This window comes from Tauraco erythrolophus, chromosome 4 (assembly GCF_009769465.1).
Source record: "Tauraco erythrolophus isolate bTauEry1 chromosome 4, bTauEry1.pri, whole genome shotgun sequence".
NCBI lineage: Eukaryota > Metazoa > Chordata > Aves > Musophagiformes > Musophagidae > Tauraco > Tauraco erythrolophus.
Genome location: NC_141468.1, coordinates 70390715 through 70408745, shown reverse-complemented (window position 1 = coordinate 70408745; position 18031 = coordinate 70390715). Strand labels below are relative to the sequence as shown.

At 47.7% G+C, this 18031-nt stretch overlaps 1 protein-coding gene across 2 annotated transcripts in view; it reads right to left on the bottom strand.

Moving 5' to 3' along the window:
• Positions 1 to 5069: 5069 nt before the first annotated feature.
• The window catches only part of IQSEC3 (IQ motif and Sec7 domain ArfGEF 3), a 100462-nt gene continuing 87500 nt past the window's right edge, over positions 5070 to 18031 (bottom strand). Inside the window, exons 6-14 of one of the 2 annotated variants that reach the window (XM_086610434.1) lie at positions 16869 to 16991; positions 16044 to 16210; positions 13826 to 13965; positions 12846 to 12971; positions 11583 to 11682; positions 9334 to 9495; positions 8449 to 8541; positions 7747 to 7790; positions 5070 to 5507 (exon numbers count right to left, since the gene is read on the bottom strand). In XM_086610434.1, the coding sequence (XP_086466560.1) occupies positions 5070 to 5507; positions 7747 to 7790; positions 8449 to 8541; positions 9334 to 9495; positions 11583 to 11682; positions 12846 to 12971; positions 13826 to 13965; positions 16044 to 16210; positions 16869 to 16991 (1393 nt within the window). Of the gene's footprint in view, positions 5508 to 7588; positions 7664 to 7746; positions 7791 to 8448; positions 8542 to 9333; positions 9496 to 11582; positions 11683 to 12845; positions 12972 to 13825; positions 13966 to 16043; positions 16211 to 16868; positions 16992 to 18031 lie in introns of those variants that run through there. The other variant, XM_009992716.1, reaches the window with a different exon arrangement.

Here is an 18031-nt window from a genome sequence, read left to right as displayed (position 1 = left end):
GTGCAGAGCTGCACAGAGGTGTGCAGAGGGCTTGGGGCTGGCTCTGCTGTGTGCCAGCAAGATGGAAAGAAATGAGCGGCAGCACGGAAGGGCTTTGCCTTCCCCCTGCCCTGTTTTCCTCTCTGCCTCACTGCAGGGGTGAATTTCACATTGAGTTGCCGTCTCTTGGACAAGATTATTTCTTCCTGGTTTCCTCTGGATCTGATCCTCACAGAGCCTGAGCATTGAGCTAGCTGCTGCTGCATTCGACAAAAAATCAGCAGCAACCGCAGTGGGCTGCTCCCGAGGACAGAGAGAAGCCATGATGCTCAGCACTCCTTGGGAGCACACCTTTGGTGGGTCGGCCGTGCGCCTGCGCACACCGATGGAGCCCAGGGACACAGGACGGGGTGCTGAGGCAAAGAAGACATTAGCGCACAAGTGACATATCTCAATATAATTTCTAAAACTCTATTAATTGAACAGATAAAATACCTCTGATCTATTTTTGTTATTTTGTTACAAAATATTAGCCGTTTGGACTCTTTGCTAGGTGTGACCACACCACTTTTCCCAAAGGAAGCTTTTCTTGGTGATATTTACAGCAGGAAACAGGTACAGACAGACAGGTGCTTTCAAAAACCTACACACAGGTAACACTTCTGTTGTTAGTTTAAAAAGACACATTCAGATAGGGTTGTGACTAGTGTTGAAGAGCTGGGTGACTTCAAAGCTGCTGTCCCAGGCATGGCTGTGAAAGAGCGGGCAGGACAAGGACAGCTCTAGCTCACGAAACACGGCTGGCAGTCCCCGGAGCCTACACTAGCACAGTGAGGCGGCCGGTGGAGCAGGAGATGGGGGATCTTGCTCAGCAACTCGCATTTCAAAGCAGAGACTCTGCCAAGCAGCAGCTTCCTTGATATTACAGCTCGGATTTGTTTTGGAAACCTCACAAACACTTGCAGATAGTTGCAGGTTGAGCCTTCTGGAAAACATGTAACAAAACTCAAACTCTCACAGCTCAGAGGCCCTCAAATATTTCCAAATCTGGTGGTAGCTTTTTGTGAAGAAGTCTGAGTATTGATTCTGTGTGGACCATATCCACACCTTTCGTCTACAGGGAGCTGATAAAACAGTAGGATGCTTTGAAGGTCTTGCAGAAATCACTAAGTGTTGCTACCACAGTGGCCCAGATTATGGCATTAAAAGTACTGCAGCAGTGGACAAACACTGCATTAAACCCAAATTGTTTGCGCTAAGCTTGATTCTGCTGTCACATTTTTCCATCCCTTTGCTACTGGTGTAAACAAACCAATTTCACTGAACCTGCACCAGCATGAGCAAGAGAGAGTCAGGACAATGCAGCTCTGTAGACCTCAGTAACACCTTGCTCTCTTCCACCTTCCAGCAGAGCCACCTTCTTCTTTGGTCACTGAGTACACGACACTCACTGCAGCGTGTTCTTTACTGGGGTTCTCTTTTCTCTCTCACCCCTCCTTTTTTAATATAGAAGGATATGAATTTGGCAGCGAAAAGCCACTGGTTCGTTTGGGTCAGTCTAATTTCTGTAGCAGCTTCCTGTCTGATCCCACCACCTGAAAGATTGTGCTAGGTTCATGATCAGAATCACTGCTGTCAAGAGCTGGTGATTTTTCTTTGGGCTGGTCCCTCTGGATGAGCTGTGGTACACACTTTGTCCTTCATTAGGTTGTCACTGACATGCTCCTTCTAGCCTGCACCCTGTCAACCACCCGTCTGTGTGCAAGGGTGTCTATTCACAGTACTACAGCTACACCGAGTCTGTGTGTCTTGCTTGCGTGTGGGAGGGCTGTGGGAGCAGACAATACGATAGATCAGATGAGGTGTAGACATGCTTTAAAGTGCTTGTCATACTTCGAGACCAATCTTCAAAGGAAAAAAAATTCCATATTTTGAAGTGAAGTCCGAAGGGCTCAGCTACACAGTAGAATTAAGAGCAACCTGTTCCATGACAACCTGGAATAGAGTGGTTTGGTGTCTCTCCAGCTAAACGTGATGGAAGATGTTGTAGCCAGCAGGCTAGAAGACAGCAACGGTTACCTATGTTTGCTTCTCTGCCCAAAGCTCAAGGCCAGCAGTAGGCTTTGCAAGGTCAAGGAAAGGAAGCCAACTAGCCCTGAGAGACTGCTGTGTCTCAGGTACCTCGGCACTTCACTTAACTCGCTTCCATCCTTCATCCAGCACGAAGAAGGGAATCTTATGGAAGCTTCCTTATTTCTTCTTAACATTCTTGTAGCTCTCCCAATCAATTATTAAAGAAGCAAACCTCTCTTGTAGGAACTTCATAGGCATTTTTATAAATATTTTATCTCAAAAAATTATTTCATCGAGTACCTTAAGGTTTTCGTTGTTGTCACTTTGTGTTAAACGTCAAGTAAAATCTAACTTATTTATTTTAACACACACAGAGACCTTCAGTGGCTCACTGCACTCTGGGAGAAAAACAAACGAGTACTGCCATTCCTCTCAGACAGTGAAGTAACTGCTGAGAAGGGAGGGCAGCGCCAGTGCTCCCTGGATACCACCCACCCCTTTCACCGCAGCAGGGAGTAAAACTAAAATGGCAGCCACACGCTACATTGACTGGACAATGGCAGATGCCACCCATACGCTTTCCCAGGAAGCCACAGGTAGGTCGGATGAGATCTCGGCTGCCAGCAGGCAGTGGAGTGTCACCCTGGAGGGAGCCAGCAGCAGATCAGGCCAGCTGCGCCTCACAGCTGGCTGGAGGGTGCGGGGCTGAGGGGTGAGGACCTCTCCCTGGGCCTAGCTTTGAGAAGTGGAGCATCCTCACTGCTCTGGAGGGCTGGCTAAAAGAAAGCTTCTCGGGTCTGAAGGGAGGCTGGGCTTCTAATCACGTTTTTCTTACCATCTTTTCTGTCTTCTGCTTCCACAGTGCTCCCTGAGGCTGTGCCCGTTGGCTTCTGGTCAGTACATCTGCTATTGCGTATAAAAGCGGCAGCCTCGTGCCCTGCCCCAGACAGCTAAGTAAACAACTCAGATAGACCTGCTGGCACACCTGAGTACATGGGTCAGACTCAGAAATTAGGAGACCTGGAAGTAAGCAGGCTCCTGCCTTGGAGGGCTTCACCCCAGCCCCTGTCTGCTTCCCTAACCCCAGCTGGGCTTACGTCCAGGTCACATATGTGAACTCTTTCATCTGAACATGTCAGCAGAGCCAGCAGACATCCAAAGGGCACTGAGGGGAGCCAGTCCCTGATGCACTGTGGGTTTTGTCATTGGCAATAGCCCCAGAGATGAGCATACTGGCATAATCCCTAAAGAAATTAAGCTGTGTGGCTTTTACCCCACAAGGTAAAAAAGTTTCCTGCATCTGTCTCCACTGCCTCTCTTTCCCTGACATTTTGCACATCCTCACCACTGCCAACCACTCTTGTCACTCCTCACCCAATGGCTGTGTCATCAGCACCCAGAGCTCATGTCTCAGCCTCACATGGGAAGGAAGAGCATTTCTTTCTTTCCTTCTTAAAATAAAAATTTTAAAAAAGGCCCTAAAAGGCATCCTGTCCTATTTTAAAATCCTAAAGTTGATCTTCTTAAGCCTCGAAGGGAGATAGAGTGAGCGAGACCAAAGCCTTTAAGCTAATTAATACCTTCCCCTCCCTTCTACTCAAAGAGATTTTTTTTTTTTCTAAAAATACATCCATAGCCCATTTTTTAATTCTGTCTTCCTTCACAACAATGTCCCCAGTAAAGCAGAGGAGCCGAGCTGTCATCTCTATCTCAGGATCTTCCCCTCCTCTCACTTTGAAGCTGGGATAGGGAGGGAGAGAGGAAAAGAGGCCTTGGAGTCGACTGGTATCTGGGCAGCTGTCCTATAGGAAGGGCTGATGGAGGCAAGAGTATAGCCAGGCAAGAGATACAGATGGCACCTCACATGGGTGGTCTCCAAAAAGCCCCATCCCTCTAACACAGGAGGAAGAGCCTAGTGAAGGGATCATCCACCCTAGAAGGTGAATGTAACACTTGGCTTTGCTTTCAGAATGTAAAAAAGCAGGTGGGCAGAAAACACAAAACCAGCTAGAAAGACAGTAGAAGTGGGTCTGTTTTATGCTAGAGAAGACGATCTTCATGTGTGTGTGTGTGCATGTATGTATTGAGGTGGGAGGGCACCTCTTGGTGCCATCTCTTTGGAAAAGTACTCATCCGTTCCAGGAAGATCCTTGGGCTTAATCCCTCCCTTCTGCTCCCTCAGAACTGCTAGGTGTTTCCTTTAGTAAGCATGCACCATACATACGCTACCATACAGGTGTATTTACATGTGACGAGGTCTGCTAGGTCTCAGCAGAGGTCTCTGGTACAATGCTCCAATATAACAACAGAAAGAGTTTTGGTGTTCAGAGTGAGGCCATCTTTGCATTGTACTGCAGCTCAGGACAGTCTCTCCTCCTCTCAAGCTCTCTTTCACTCGTGGACTCCCTCGCTTGGAACTGGCTGCTGCAAGGAGATAATACTTGAAGAACGATGAGGAGAAAGCATGGCAAGTGGTACAAGTTCTCAGCTCCAGCTTAGCAGGCAGCAGCAGCGGTGGCAAGGGGAACTCCACCCCCGGGAGTGTCCCAAGGTCGGTCCTTGGCATGGGTGAGTCCATTTCTCTCTGAGGCTGGCAAAGTTTTGGGGTGGGTACAAACCTATAGCCAGGTAAATGCAAGGTGGGGAAGGAGTCGAGGAGTAGCAAACGGAAGACACAGTGCCTACAAAGCAGCAGGTCATCAAGCCTCTCAGGAACAGGGCAGCAAAGTGCTACATGGGGACGGCACGAGCACGGGAGGCCAGCTGGGCTGGCAGGGTGTGAGGATGTGTGAGCACGTAGGTTGGCGGTTTCTATAGATGACTCCTCACAATTAGCATCATCTTGAGAGGAGACAGGGTAAGAGTTAGGTCAGTCAGCTTTTTTTTTTCTTTTCTTTTCTTCTTCTTTTACTAAAAAATAAATCACAAACTAGATCTCTGTAGGCAGAAAGGGCTCCCGGGAGGTGGTGGGGAAGGGACGCGGGGAAGTCTGTGCTGTTTTGGTGCTGGTGTTGTGGCTACACGAGGCTGCGTGAGCCACTGGAGTACCTGCGCCTCTGAAGCAGGGAGCTGGGGGGGCAATACTGGTGGGGGTGGTTGTAGGGAGGTGGTGGAGGTGGGAGGGGAGGCTGATGGACCAGCTTCATGGGGGTCCCGGGGAGCCCACTGCCCACACCGCGCCAGGGGGTGGAGGTGCAGGAATCGGAGGTGACGTAGCGCGTCAGAGTCTGGTTGAGGGCCGGCTCCATCCGAGCGAGGCACGGCTTGTCCAAGACAATGACTTTGACAATCTGCTGGCACTGTACAAGTGTCCCCGCCGAGGCGGGGTGCGAGGGCACCAGTGCTGTCTCCAGCCGCTCCCGTGGCATGTTAAGACGCGTGCTGGGCTGCATTCCACTCTCGGGCCCCAGGGCGGAGTTGTGCTGGTACGTTTGAAGCCTGTTGTGAATTGACACCTAGTTTAGAAACAGCCAAAGAAGCATTAAATGTTACAAGACTTTTCCCATCTGCTGCTACTGGCTGCCCTGCACTCCCACCACCAGCCGGCCTCACGTGCATTAAACCCTCCATCCCTCAAAAAAACACAACAGGCACAACCCCTGGCTACACAGCTCCCTCCAGTAGCCCCATTGTCCCCATCTAGGCCTAAGTGCCCCTGTCCTTTCCATCACGTCAAAGGCGGCAGGGCTGGCATTCCCAAATGCAGTGTGACTTTGATTATCCAAACGGCACAGGGAACGCAAGTCAACTCTAGGAGTGGAGCCACCCGTGAGTTCTCATGGTAATGAACAGACCTCAGAGGTCATGCCCTTGTCCCCACCAGCAAAAAGGAGAGGGGAACCAGACAGCAAGGTTTCAGCTAATCAAGGTTGTACGTTTCAGCAAAATGATGGCAGCTGAATCTGAGATAGAGAGAGACAGAGAGACTCAAGCCTTTCCCAGCTCCCTGCCTTTCTGAGTAGGAAGGTACACCACATGACTGGCTAATCTGTTTACAAAGGAAAAAGCAGAAATCTGACATAGTCTAGCAAAAAGCAGCTCTCTCTGATCCATTTGATGGTTTGTCAGTGAAAGGAAATGATTTTCAAAAAAAAAAGAAAAAAGAAAGAAAAAATGCCCATCTAGCTCATACAATGATAAAAGAAATTCATGATGAAATGGCAGCAGATTAGATAATCTCAAAGAAATGGAAATGCTTCTCTGCTGGCAGAGTATTACTTGGGCAGCTGAAAGGGGGAAGGGAAGCAGGAGGTCATCAGGGTCCCCATAGAGAGAATGCTGATAATGGAGTCAAAAAAGGGAGCTCACTGAGTCCAGTTTGAAAAGGAGGAGCTGGCCTGGACTGGAGGTCCCTAGGAGGGAAAGCAGAGCAGGAAAACGGTGCTTCCCAAATGCTGGATGAAGTTATAGTTTCTCCTGGCAAGGACATGGGCTGATGGAGATCCCAAACCAGAGCAAAGTTGCCAGCTCAAAACAGAATGTCAGTCAAGCACAAAACCCTGGGTAGGAAACAAGTGCTTGCAGGTTGGCATGGCACTTCCAGCTAGGCAGGGGTACAGATGGGCACATAGGACAGTGGGAGGCCCTGATGGTCTGGCATGGTTGGCAGCAGCGCAAACGACTGGGAAGGAGAAGCTGCGGAGTGGTCAAGCTTCCCACCATGCTGGAACAAGGATGAGCTGTCTGTCCCTACTCAAGCATGGAGGTTGCTCACTCACTGTACAGCAGGACATAGTATTGTGTCAATATTTATTCAGGCAGTGGAACGTCCCGTAGGAAAAACTGATTGCTGGGCCATGAAGTGCTAATGACATTAGGATACATGGAAGCTGTTCTCCACAAGGAAACATCTCTCCCAATAGGAATAAGAAATTGGCTGGGAGAGGCATCTTCCCCAGGAAGGGGGTGTCTGCAGGGAAATTGGTTGCTCTTCAGGGAAAAGAAGCAGCATCCACTCCTCACAGAGAAGCTGAACTTTTTAAGTAAATATACTATGACAAGAGGGGAAAGAACTACCCTGGAAAAGGGCAAATTCAGGACAATGGAAATATTCCATACAGGGAGAGAGTAGGAAGTAGTAGATAAGATTTTTCAGTGTGAAGATCGCATTTTCCTGTTTCCTCACAGGCAGTGGGAGTATGGGTGCCTGTGAAGAAACAGGCAACCCACTAGATGCTAGACATCCCTGCAAAGATAGATGTAGACAGGACAGCCAAGCTCCCTACCTAGGAAGGTGAAGCTCTAGGGAAAGTCTCTGCTATACAAAGGCCATGCTTAATCCCCTTCAATGGGGGATGGAGAGACACAGCTGCAGAGATTGTGCAGGAAAGCTGGGCTGCGGGGAATTTGCATGTGATGCTGCATGGAGTTAGCATGTCAGGGAAGTCTTTAGTGGGGTTCTGAGTCGCCCCATAAGCAGTGGGGTGGGTTAGTCTACAGCGTTTGGGAGCTTGGTCCATGAGGGATGTTACAGTTATAAAAACGGATTGAAAATGCTTTGAAGTTTAGTTTGGATTTGAAAGTTGTATTACCCGTCCTAGCAGTAACTTTTAATTGTATCTCTGGAAATTGGTAAAATTGTCAGTCTGGCTGGGGAGGCATTGATTAAAACCTGAGAAAAGAAACAACAGAGAATGTGAGAAGAGCTGAAGTGAGAGAGAATTACTTACCTCAGCTGCTCTGCACTCTACTTACCTCCACTGTGCTGTCCGAGACCTTCTCCCCCAAATCCTTCTTGCCTTTGAAATAAAACAAAAGATCTCACTCATGAGGCACGTACCTCTAGTCAAGAGCTGGCCCTCATACTGTGGACTGGAAAGATAAAGGAGAGGTGCAGGGCCAAACAAGACTCTTGACTGCAAGAACAAATCCAGACCCTCTTGCAACCTGATAGCTGCTTAGTGGAGTAGGGGGAGGCCCCATCGGGATCCTATCCTTAGCTCCTGATCTCAGCGCCATGCTAGTGAGTTGGTATCCACTCACCTCCGCATTTGATTTTTGCTGGCATAAAAGCCAAGGCATGAAAGGACACAAAGCCTTTGATACAAAGAGCCTGGTACAAAGTGGTGGTGAAGAGGCTGGAGGAAGTTGATAGTGCAGTTACTGTGCTGCATCAGTTCAGGGAAGAAAAAGTGGGCCAGGTTCTCCAGCAGTTACCTGTGCTCCATCAGTAATGCCTCTTTGCTAGATGTTACAGCTACAGACTGAGTAATGAGACTTTAATGGCTTTTCTAGGGTATTTGAAGAATGCATATATTCTCAGATTTCCACTATTCGCCCAAGGCTAAAGGATACAAAACTGAACATTTCTTTTTGCAGTTATTCTCGCAGGAATCAACGAGAACACATTTGCAAAGGCAGCACTGCTTAACCAAGAGAAGCTGGGTGTCCTCTCACCTGTTGGAGAGCCTTGCTTAGACTGCAGCTCCATCTGGGCTCCGTTGGTCCTTAACGAGAGAGTTTTTGCCCCTTGCTGTTTCTCTAGCTCCCCTGCAAGACAGACATATGGAAGCGAATGAGGAGAGGGATGGAGAGAAGGACACTGGCCTATTGAAGGAGCAATATGGGAATTCAGCAAGAATCGAGGCAAAAAAATGACAAGGGAGTGTCAAGAAGGTAGGGAGAGAGGAACAGCCGAGGAAAAAACAGAAATGGGAGAGGAGCTGACACGTGGAGGAACTTCTATATCTCCACATGACCTTCTATGTATGACCTGCATTTATACAGAATAGGTTATTGCTGCACAGGAGGGGACCACTGATGCTGAGCTACTTTGGTTTATTAGTTTATACATGGGAAGGCCATCAAAGGCTACACGGACATTTAGTTTGTGTAAGAGAAACCACGGAGGGACATGGTACCGACTGGTTGTCCCCTAGACATTCCTGGAATGAAGGACGATTCTGCTAAGGCTATCAGACTTGTCCTGTACTTCCCAGCTACCTACAGATCATATTTGCACAGTCAAAGGAGTATGAGACAGAGAAGAGTCTTCTGGGTCTGACAGTCTAAGCTTCACTATTCCAGGCCACTGTATCATACACCCTGTTTCATAGGCATCATAAGTAGTTAAGTTCTTCCATTTCTCCTGCTGGTGAGTGGTCACAGAGCCTGACTGCTTTTTCACCCTAATGCTGAACGCAAGAACAATCCTGTGAAGACTTGTGCTACTCATCCTCTTTCCCCCTGCTCCCCCAAAACCCCATTTCCTTTATCCTTTCTCCCTTGTAGACACATGCAGTGTGATGACATTGGAGTGTGAATAGTATCAGAGGTCCTTACATTCAATTCGTATCTGCTCCAGCTCTGTCACTTCTGCTATTGACTCTTTCAGATCTTCCACAAACTTCTGCATTTCCTCAGCACCCAGAGCACAGAAGTGTAGTACCTGTTTCTTCTCTGAGCCAGAAACTGGAGTCACCAGTGTGATGCCATGGGGGTAATCTGTAAAGAAGGCATATCAACAAAACAAAGAGATGTTAGGCATTCTTGCTGGAGTAGGTGGCTGCTTTGGTACCTCTGCAGGACAGAGTTTCCAACATGAGTCCAAAGGAATGGCACACCTAGAGTTTGTCACACTGCAGACTGTGGGCACCTGCAGCATTGCAGCCCTCCAAGGGTACAGAATGGCCAAGCTGCAGCAGCAAGTCAAGTCCCACCAGCACCACAACACTGCCAAAACCTGGAAACCCTAGCTCTTTGTTACATTTACTGCAACACTGGCTCTTGGAACCTGAGCACAAGGTAGGACTGTAAAGCCCTTCTGAATCTGTGGAGGAGTAAAAAGTATATATAAAAGGCCAATAACACTTTTTCTCCTGTGGAAGAAGCAGCAGGAGAGGTTGGCTCCTGGAGTCAAAGCCAGAACAGCCATCAACATCCACAGCAGCAGGACTTCTCCCCAGTCTCTATTTCCATCAGCAAAGAACATGGCAGAGGTCTTAGCACAGCAGGAGTGGAGAGCTCATTGTTCTGTGCAGAGAGAATAGTAAAGAGAAAGATGTGGACTTGTAGGTCTCCACTTAGTACTCCCCAACAGGCAAAACACACGGGAATGTAAATGAAAGGACATGCCCAGAGAGTGAAAATATCATGACAAAAGGCCTTATGTTTTAAAGATCAGGTTGGGTGCAAGGAAGTGAGGGCTGGAGATTCAGCCAACAGAAGCAGGAGAAGGAAAGCGTGCAGAGAACTTGCTATACTTGTGACTGGTCTTTCTCTACCTTTTGCTCAATGGCCAGTGTTTTCAATCTCCTTTCTTCTTTCCTCTCACTTTTCTCTACATCTAATTTCTCTCTTCCCCTGTCTCGCTTCCTCTTCTCCTCCACTGCTCCTGCATCTGCCTGCTTTCCTCACCAGCTTCCTTTTTCAGTTTTTACCAAACAAGTAAAAGGACCAACCTGCTATTTGCTGCCAGCCCTCAGGTCCCCCAGTTAGTGTCCCAGGCCCTTTTTCCTACCCTGTGTCTGTCTCATCTGTTCAGATCACAAGCTCCTTAGGACATGTGCTTTCTGTCTCTTCAGAGGATCCACAACAGGACGCCTTTGCCAGAAGATCCTTGGGCACTCTCAGGATAGTCACGATACCCCTGAAAGCTGATCCCAGCTCTGATAATGCCTCCTGGGGTTGCTCAGTTATGAATGACACTTTTGTACATACACGGATATGAAAGTCTCTGCATGCTGCAGAGGGTAGGGTGTTGAGATAGTGACTCATGTGGCCAATAGGGTAGAAGGAGAATGTAAAGAACTTGGTATAGCCACAGTGCTGCTACAGTCTTCCTTCCTTGCAGCATGTTCAGCAGGTGCTCACAAAAACCCCAGTGGACATCAGCTATGCTTGCCTGGGACTGCTGTGCAGCCTCTCTGCCTGCGCCAGCAGGAATCCAGTTTCTGGAAATCCTCCACTGCACAACCAGCCTCAATCATGACACATCATGGCTCTATTCCCAGACCATCAAGGTCAGGCTGACTAGGGCTGGCCTCTCGCCATGCTTTGGTGGGTGCTGTTCCAAGGGCTCTGCTTCTGTCTTGGGAAGCTTTCAGCACCGCACAGCATGGCACAGTGCAGGGACGCAGCAGCAGCACCTGAGCCTTTATCAATGTCAAAGGCAGAGGTGGGAGTTATGACTTTGGGCATGAGGGGAGAGGGGCTAAAGCTGGCAACAGTTTTGTCAACAAGGTTCTCCACCTACAGTTGGATCCTGAGAGCTCAGTAAGATGTATTTGGGAATTGGTTCCTTCATTCCTCCCCATGATCTCTCCCTGCCACCATGACAAGCCAGATCCTTCAATGAGCTTATTTTCAGCCCTTCTGCAGGTACTCAGACCTAGTGAGAGGTACCAGAAGCCTCTTCTCATCACACTGTACCTGCACAGGGATCTCCTCAGGCTCAGTTTTCTCCCCTCCACTTTTAACCCTGATGGAATTTCTCTTCTGATGCAAATTCACACTGGGTGACACAGCCCCCTCTCTCCCTCTCCTTTTCCCTGCCAAACCCCCTTCAGGCAACCAAGGAACAATGGACTTACATTCATTCTCAAAGAGATGGAACTGCATCCCTAGCAGGCCGACTGACTTGCAAAATGTGTAGGTTGAGGAGCTTTTCTTCTTGGGGCAAAGCTTGAGGATCTGTTGGAGGGAGAGATGCATCACTGGGCAGGGTGCTGGGGAACAGTGAGGCAAGAACAATGCAAACTTCTCAAAAAAGCTTTTTGCAAGCTCTGTTAACTGTACATGGGAATAACACTTGGTGACTGACAGGCTCTTTGCCCAGGAAGCTGACTGGCATGCTGCACTAGTAACACCACTTCTGAAATTCTGTATGCATAGCCCTGGGGCCTGCTCAGCTCTCTGTCTCCCAGGGGTGCTGGCTTTTTATGCCCACATTTCTGACTTTGCAAGGGTAATTCTCTTCACCCAGGGCCAGATCAAAAGGTGAAGGGAAGTCTGTCAGAAATACCTTAGAGCTGGGAACAAGAGCATATGTGAATGCTGCGCTGCCCTCACTCCCTCAGCACTAGTTCTTATGGATCTGATTCATCCCATGGAGTAAAGGGATGGCAAGGAGCAGACCCTCTCCTCAGGTCCACAACTGTACAAATGGGTACAGAGGAATAGGTGGGGAAACCTCTCTTGTCCTCTGCTCCTACAAAAGAGTTTGGTTTTAGCCTTGCACTTGCAACATCCAGAGTTTCGTTTTGCCATTAAATTCAGCAGAACTTCCATCTTGTTTGGTCCCCTCCCAGTCTCATAGTACCTCTGCCCTCCCTTGTACCTGTCGGAACTCAGTTGCGAGGCTGCTGAAGCAGGACACTTTTAAAAGCACTACACACATTTGGGGCTCCAGTAAGTAATATGTACTCTCCTACAGCCTTTGCAATGTTAGAAGGCAGTGGTTTTAAAGTGTCTGGCAGGAAAGATTTAAAGTGCATGGGAGGGCTCCGTCTACTATAGTACAAACAGACAAAGAAATGAACCTCCCTTTCATGAAATGAACCTCCTTTTCACGAAATGAAACTCCCTGCTGGCAAAGGCATGAGAGAGAGCAATGGCATCGCTTGGATGGCTGTGGGATGTGGCAGTTTGTTTTTTCAACTGTTAGAGGAGTTTTAGATTTGGTAGGCTTTTAACAGTGAAAGATCCAGAAATGTGTCTCACAATGTTGATGGACCAGGAGATGATCTGTCCTTAGAACAGGGGGGAAAAGGATACTATGGACTGGTTTTAGATTTCTTTATAGAAATCAAGGCAAGTTTTTTCACGGCAGTGTCTAATTGCCAGAGCACACTCACCACCAGCAGGTCATTGAAGAGAAAAACTTCCCTCTGGTGAGCTGCCTGCTTCTGCACTTTGTTCACATCAGTCACTTCGTACAAGCGGCTGCAGCAGACCAGCCGGCGATGGGGTACAGACAGAACCTGCAGAAGACCCACAAGAGCATGCAGAGGCTGAGGGAAGTACCACTGCGGATCTCTCCCACCCTCAGCCTGCACAAGCCTGCCCAGTGACAGTAGCATAAGCCAATTCTGCCCACTCTGCCTACTCAGATTGTCTCCTCACCACCACTCCTCACCACCACTTTTCCTGCTGGTGCAATAACAGAGAGCACTATGCCTTTGTGATCTGCATAAATCAGAGGAGTGGGACAGGCAACACTCTTGCTCACACATGCTATCTTCATATAACTCTGGCTTCCAGTCACTATGTGACTGCTCATCCTCTCTCACTGCACTGGACATCTGCAGGTTTCCTGAGCTTTGAGAAATTATTCTGGGTAAACAGCATGCATGTTTTTGCATTACAGATCGGTTAATACTAAAGAAGCTGTCTCTACATATGTAGGTCTCTTAACTCCAACAATCCTTAAGGAACTCATTAGAGACAGATGGGTGAAATTACTTTCTCTCACTTTGCCTTCCACTTCCTACACTCTCTCAAGGCTTGAAAGTTTGAAACACTGCAGAGCTATCACTGGAGCATTGGCAGGCAGGACCTGCATTGGCAGGCAGGACCTGAAATGAAATTCTTGGGCAAACAATTACCACACCGGATACTGTAAACTCTGGCCAAGGAGATCCCCCAAAATTATGAAAGAATAAGATAGCAAGGAAGAAGGTGTTTGGAGAAAAAGGAGTTAATTCATTGAGACAAGTCAGGAAAGAATTACAGAAGAGGAGTAGGGGCATAGAGGAAAAAAGCAGAAAAGAGGGCCAGTTGAGGAATGTGGGGGTGAGAGGGGTGAGTGGGTGCCAGCGGGGTTATAGGTGCTCACCGTTTTCATTCCAACTATGGACTTCTCCACTTTGGTGACATAAGTCACGTGGTCCTCATTGGATTTTAGCTCCTTCTGCTGGATCCTCTCATATATCCCCACCACCAGCTCCCGTGGGATGTCAGCACCATCATCCACCCCTGCCAAACACAGAAAATGTTGGGCAGGCTAGGTAGGGAGAAAAGGAAAGGGAAGAACCAGTGGTCCCTGACAGGCAACTACTGCCTCTGCACTGTGAAGTGCTGAGAAGGCTGAAGGGAAAGAGCAGTATTTCGCTTTAGGCTGTCTTCTTTCTTGCTTTAGCACACCTAACGCATCAGCAGGAGAGACTGACATCTCTAAGGCCAATGCAGAAGATTTCATTATTCCATTGCTCTGCATGATGGCTCCTTTCCATGTGTTCCCTAAGGTTTTATAGCCACAATTTCACATTCATATATCTCGAGGCACTCAGCAGCAACCACTGCATTGATTTCATATCATCAGAAGTGCTAGATGTGGAGAAGATGTATGATGGGATCCAGCTGCTCCTCCTGCCAATGCAAGTGTCAACTCTCCTTTTTGCCTGGTGGCCTCCACCATCTTCTTTCTGTTATGTCTCCTAAAAGTCATACTTTCCTGTTACTGTGATATCTCTGTCTTGGCCCTGTCCCTTTCCTCTTTTACATCTCCATAGATGACTCTCCAAATTTTACTGTCTGACCCTTGCAGAGCCGAGCATAAAAGTTTTCTTTCGTCCTTCCCTGAGCCTAACACCACAAATTAAACTGCCAGTCTTTCCTCTGAACTTAATTCCTTCAGTCATTTTATATTGATTTTCTTTGCTTTCCCTCCAGCTCCCTGGTCTGAGATGTACTACCCTGAATGATGCAGGTGAGGAACTACTGAGGAATGGAGAGGCATTGTCATCTCCTGGCTCCCACATCCACGTCCTTGTCAATGTAGACTGAATATTCTCTTTTTTCAAACAGACTGGTGAAGTTACTGACCTGGGCATTGGCCTGCAGGTGAGTCTGGAATGAACTGTCTCCCCTTGTCTGTAATGGGGTGACATTCACTTGCTCTAGTGAGTTGTGGTGTGTTACACACTGGAAATGAGTGGTTCTCATGTTGGCTGAATTCATTGTGATGTGAACTGGCAGATTTTCAAGCAACTCTAAGCATTAAGTTAACATAAAATCCCTTTTCAGTTGGTGCTATCAATCAGCTGTGATACCAAAAGGGATGATGGCAGGTATCAGCCCCATTCGGTATCTCAGGAAATAACTTGAAAGAGGGCCTCAGTGTCACGTTATAACAGTCTGAAGCAGATGACAAATTGGGGAAGGTGTAGGAGGCTGAGATGACACTTTCTGAACAGCAGTCAGGACAAAGAAACAAGTCAAAAGAACCCACAGAAGTTCAAAATCTAGACAGGGATTTACACTGGAAAAACTTTGAGGGAGCTTCATCTGAATTGCAGATGTGCAGTAAGAGACTCTTGGAAGATGGCTGACCTAGGAGTGAACATGGCTGGGAAATTAGACAAGAAATTGTCTAGACATGATGTCAAAAAGGCCAAACAATACTAAGCTGCATTAGCAGATCTGAAAATAAGGAGGAGGCACTGATTCTATATACGAGTATGTTGTGACCACATCTGAGAAAGTGCTTTTAGCAACCTATTACCAAGATGGGAAAGACCGACCTTGAAAAACAGAAGAAAATTGATTCGGGGAACTGATGTATCAGAAATTGCGAAGAGGTAATGTATGCATGAACTCTGTCAAGCCTACAGTTACTATAAGTAATTGCAAGCAATTAAGAAGGGGAAGATTTAGCCTGAATAGAAGGAAAATGTGTTCATATATTCAAAGCAGCAAGGAGGGGAAGGGCTTGTTTAGCACAATCCAGCAGGGTCTGTGAAGGATGGAACTGAACAACAGGATAATGTAATACAATTGATTGCTTCCAAGCAGTGAGATCTATTAAAAGATGAAACCATCTCTCAAGGAAAATAGTTGGGTTTTGAAAAGGTTGGACAGCTTTCTGCAGAAGACAAAGCTTAGATTTTTCCCTTCCACAGCATCCTAGAAGACATCTCCAAGGGCCCTCCGTGTCTGGCTCACAGGGAGCAGCAGCCCTGGCGAAAGGCAGCTCCACTAGTTTTTTGCTGTCTTCACCTAGGCAGAATTTAGAGCAGCAAGAGTGCAAAAAATAATCAAAGTAGGACCCTCACCTCTCAGATTGCGAATGAAGTCCTCCAGCATCATCTTCCTGTCAGGCTTGATGTTGGGGCTGTACATGTCCGTATTGAGGAGGATGATTGCAAAGGCCAAGATGAAGATGGTGTCCGGGTTGTGAAACTGCTGGACCACATCTGGGTTACACATGCAGTACCTTTGGCTGCAGTAGGAGGGATGCACACACTTAACATGGACCATGGGAGTCCTCTGTTCCAGGGTGGCAACGGCTTCATCACAAATGGATCAAATTCCTCCTTTCACTCCACCTCTTACACAAATGAGAAGGAACTGACTGTTCTCTGAAGGCAAATTTACCCACCAATGGCTGAAGTAAGTCACTGAAACTTCAGCCTTCTTGTCCTCAGGAATCAAAAGAGCAAGTGAGACTAGAGAGGACTACTCAGGCTGGTGTCACTATGTAAGGGTAATATAGGAGGTGTCTACTCCAGCCTGGCTTGCTAAGGGCAAAGCACTCCTCTGGACACACTGAGGGAGCAACCCAGCACTCCTGCAAGCCCCAGTGCTGCTCTTCCTGTGAGCCACCAATGAAGAGGGAGTCCCTTGCTGGAAGGCATGTCAGGACTGGCCTCACTCTGGCCCTTTGTGCCCTTCATGCCACTGAACATCTGACAAGGACATGGCTCTGCCGCAGCAGTGACACATACTGCTCTGTGCTTCAGAAGCCCCTCCATGATCACTTTCTTTGGAAGGGAGCTCCCTGGCCATTCATTCCATGGATGCTGCATGTTTTCTGCCTTGGGTGTGCTCTCTGCTTCCACCTGGTTGCAGCAGTGGGGCTACAGGGTGAGCCCTCTTACCTGAAAGCCTCAATTAGCCGCTCCACTTTCTGTGCCTCCCCCTGCACACGGATGTGGGCCTGGAATTTCCGTAGCGCTTCGTCCAGCTCCATGCCTGAGAAGTCCATCTCGTCCACCACACAGCTGTGGAAGGGGAAAGCGGCATTCATCAGCAGCTCCTCCCGTGGAGGACGCCAGGCAGGCTCCTTCACTGCGGTGCCAAGGCTCAGTGCCCAAGGGAAATACCACAGGAGAGGCCCTGAGACATCGCCACAGCTGCCCAGATCATACTTAAAATGGGCAGTAATCTCAGACAAGTGCTTCCTGCATTCTATAGCAGGTGAGCAATTCTTGCGCCTAACCATATACACATATGCATGTGTGTGTATATACAACATGAGATATACATATCACATCATACCATATACAGCATATATGTATATATACACATATACAGAGAAAGCATATATATGCATTGATATTTATCTGTATCTAGATAGAGGTATCTAGACATCTATATTTACACAGATATTTAGACATCTGTATCAATATTAGTATCAATATAGATATAAATCCGTCTATTTCTGCCTCCCCTATCACCTGGTAATCCTTCACACATTGTTCATTCCTCCCTCCCTCTCAGCACACGCAGTTGTTCACTACCCGCTTACCCATCCTTCTTTTACCTCTATTCACTGGGCTGTTTCTGCACTTGTCCTCTCCTCACCTTCCATTCTGTCAAGTATGCATCCCCATTTGCAACCTGTACCTTCTTCACCACTCTTCACTCCCACTCAACCGCTGCAGCAACAACGTTCATTATGTATTTAAAGACCAGAGCCAGTGCAGAGAAAATAGGAAATGGAAGCTTTTGTACAGAAATAACATTGGAACATCATTTGGCTTGTATCATCAAGGCTGGGTAAAACTCTGCCCATGTAGTCAAACACCAGGAGTCCCCAACAATTCATTCCATCCAAACCCCTATGCATATTATACATTTCTACCCATTCCACACAATCTTTTCCATTTCTACCATACTTCAGTGCCATGTTTCCCTATTATCTGCTGGAAATCCTTCACCTCATACATCTGGTATCACTTTTCCTTTCATAGTGATACACTACACACTGGTAATTCATAGCCAATTTAGATACCCAAAGAAAGGGATGCCACCTCTCGTT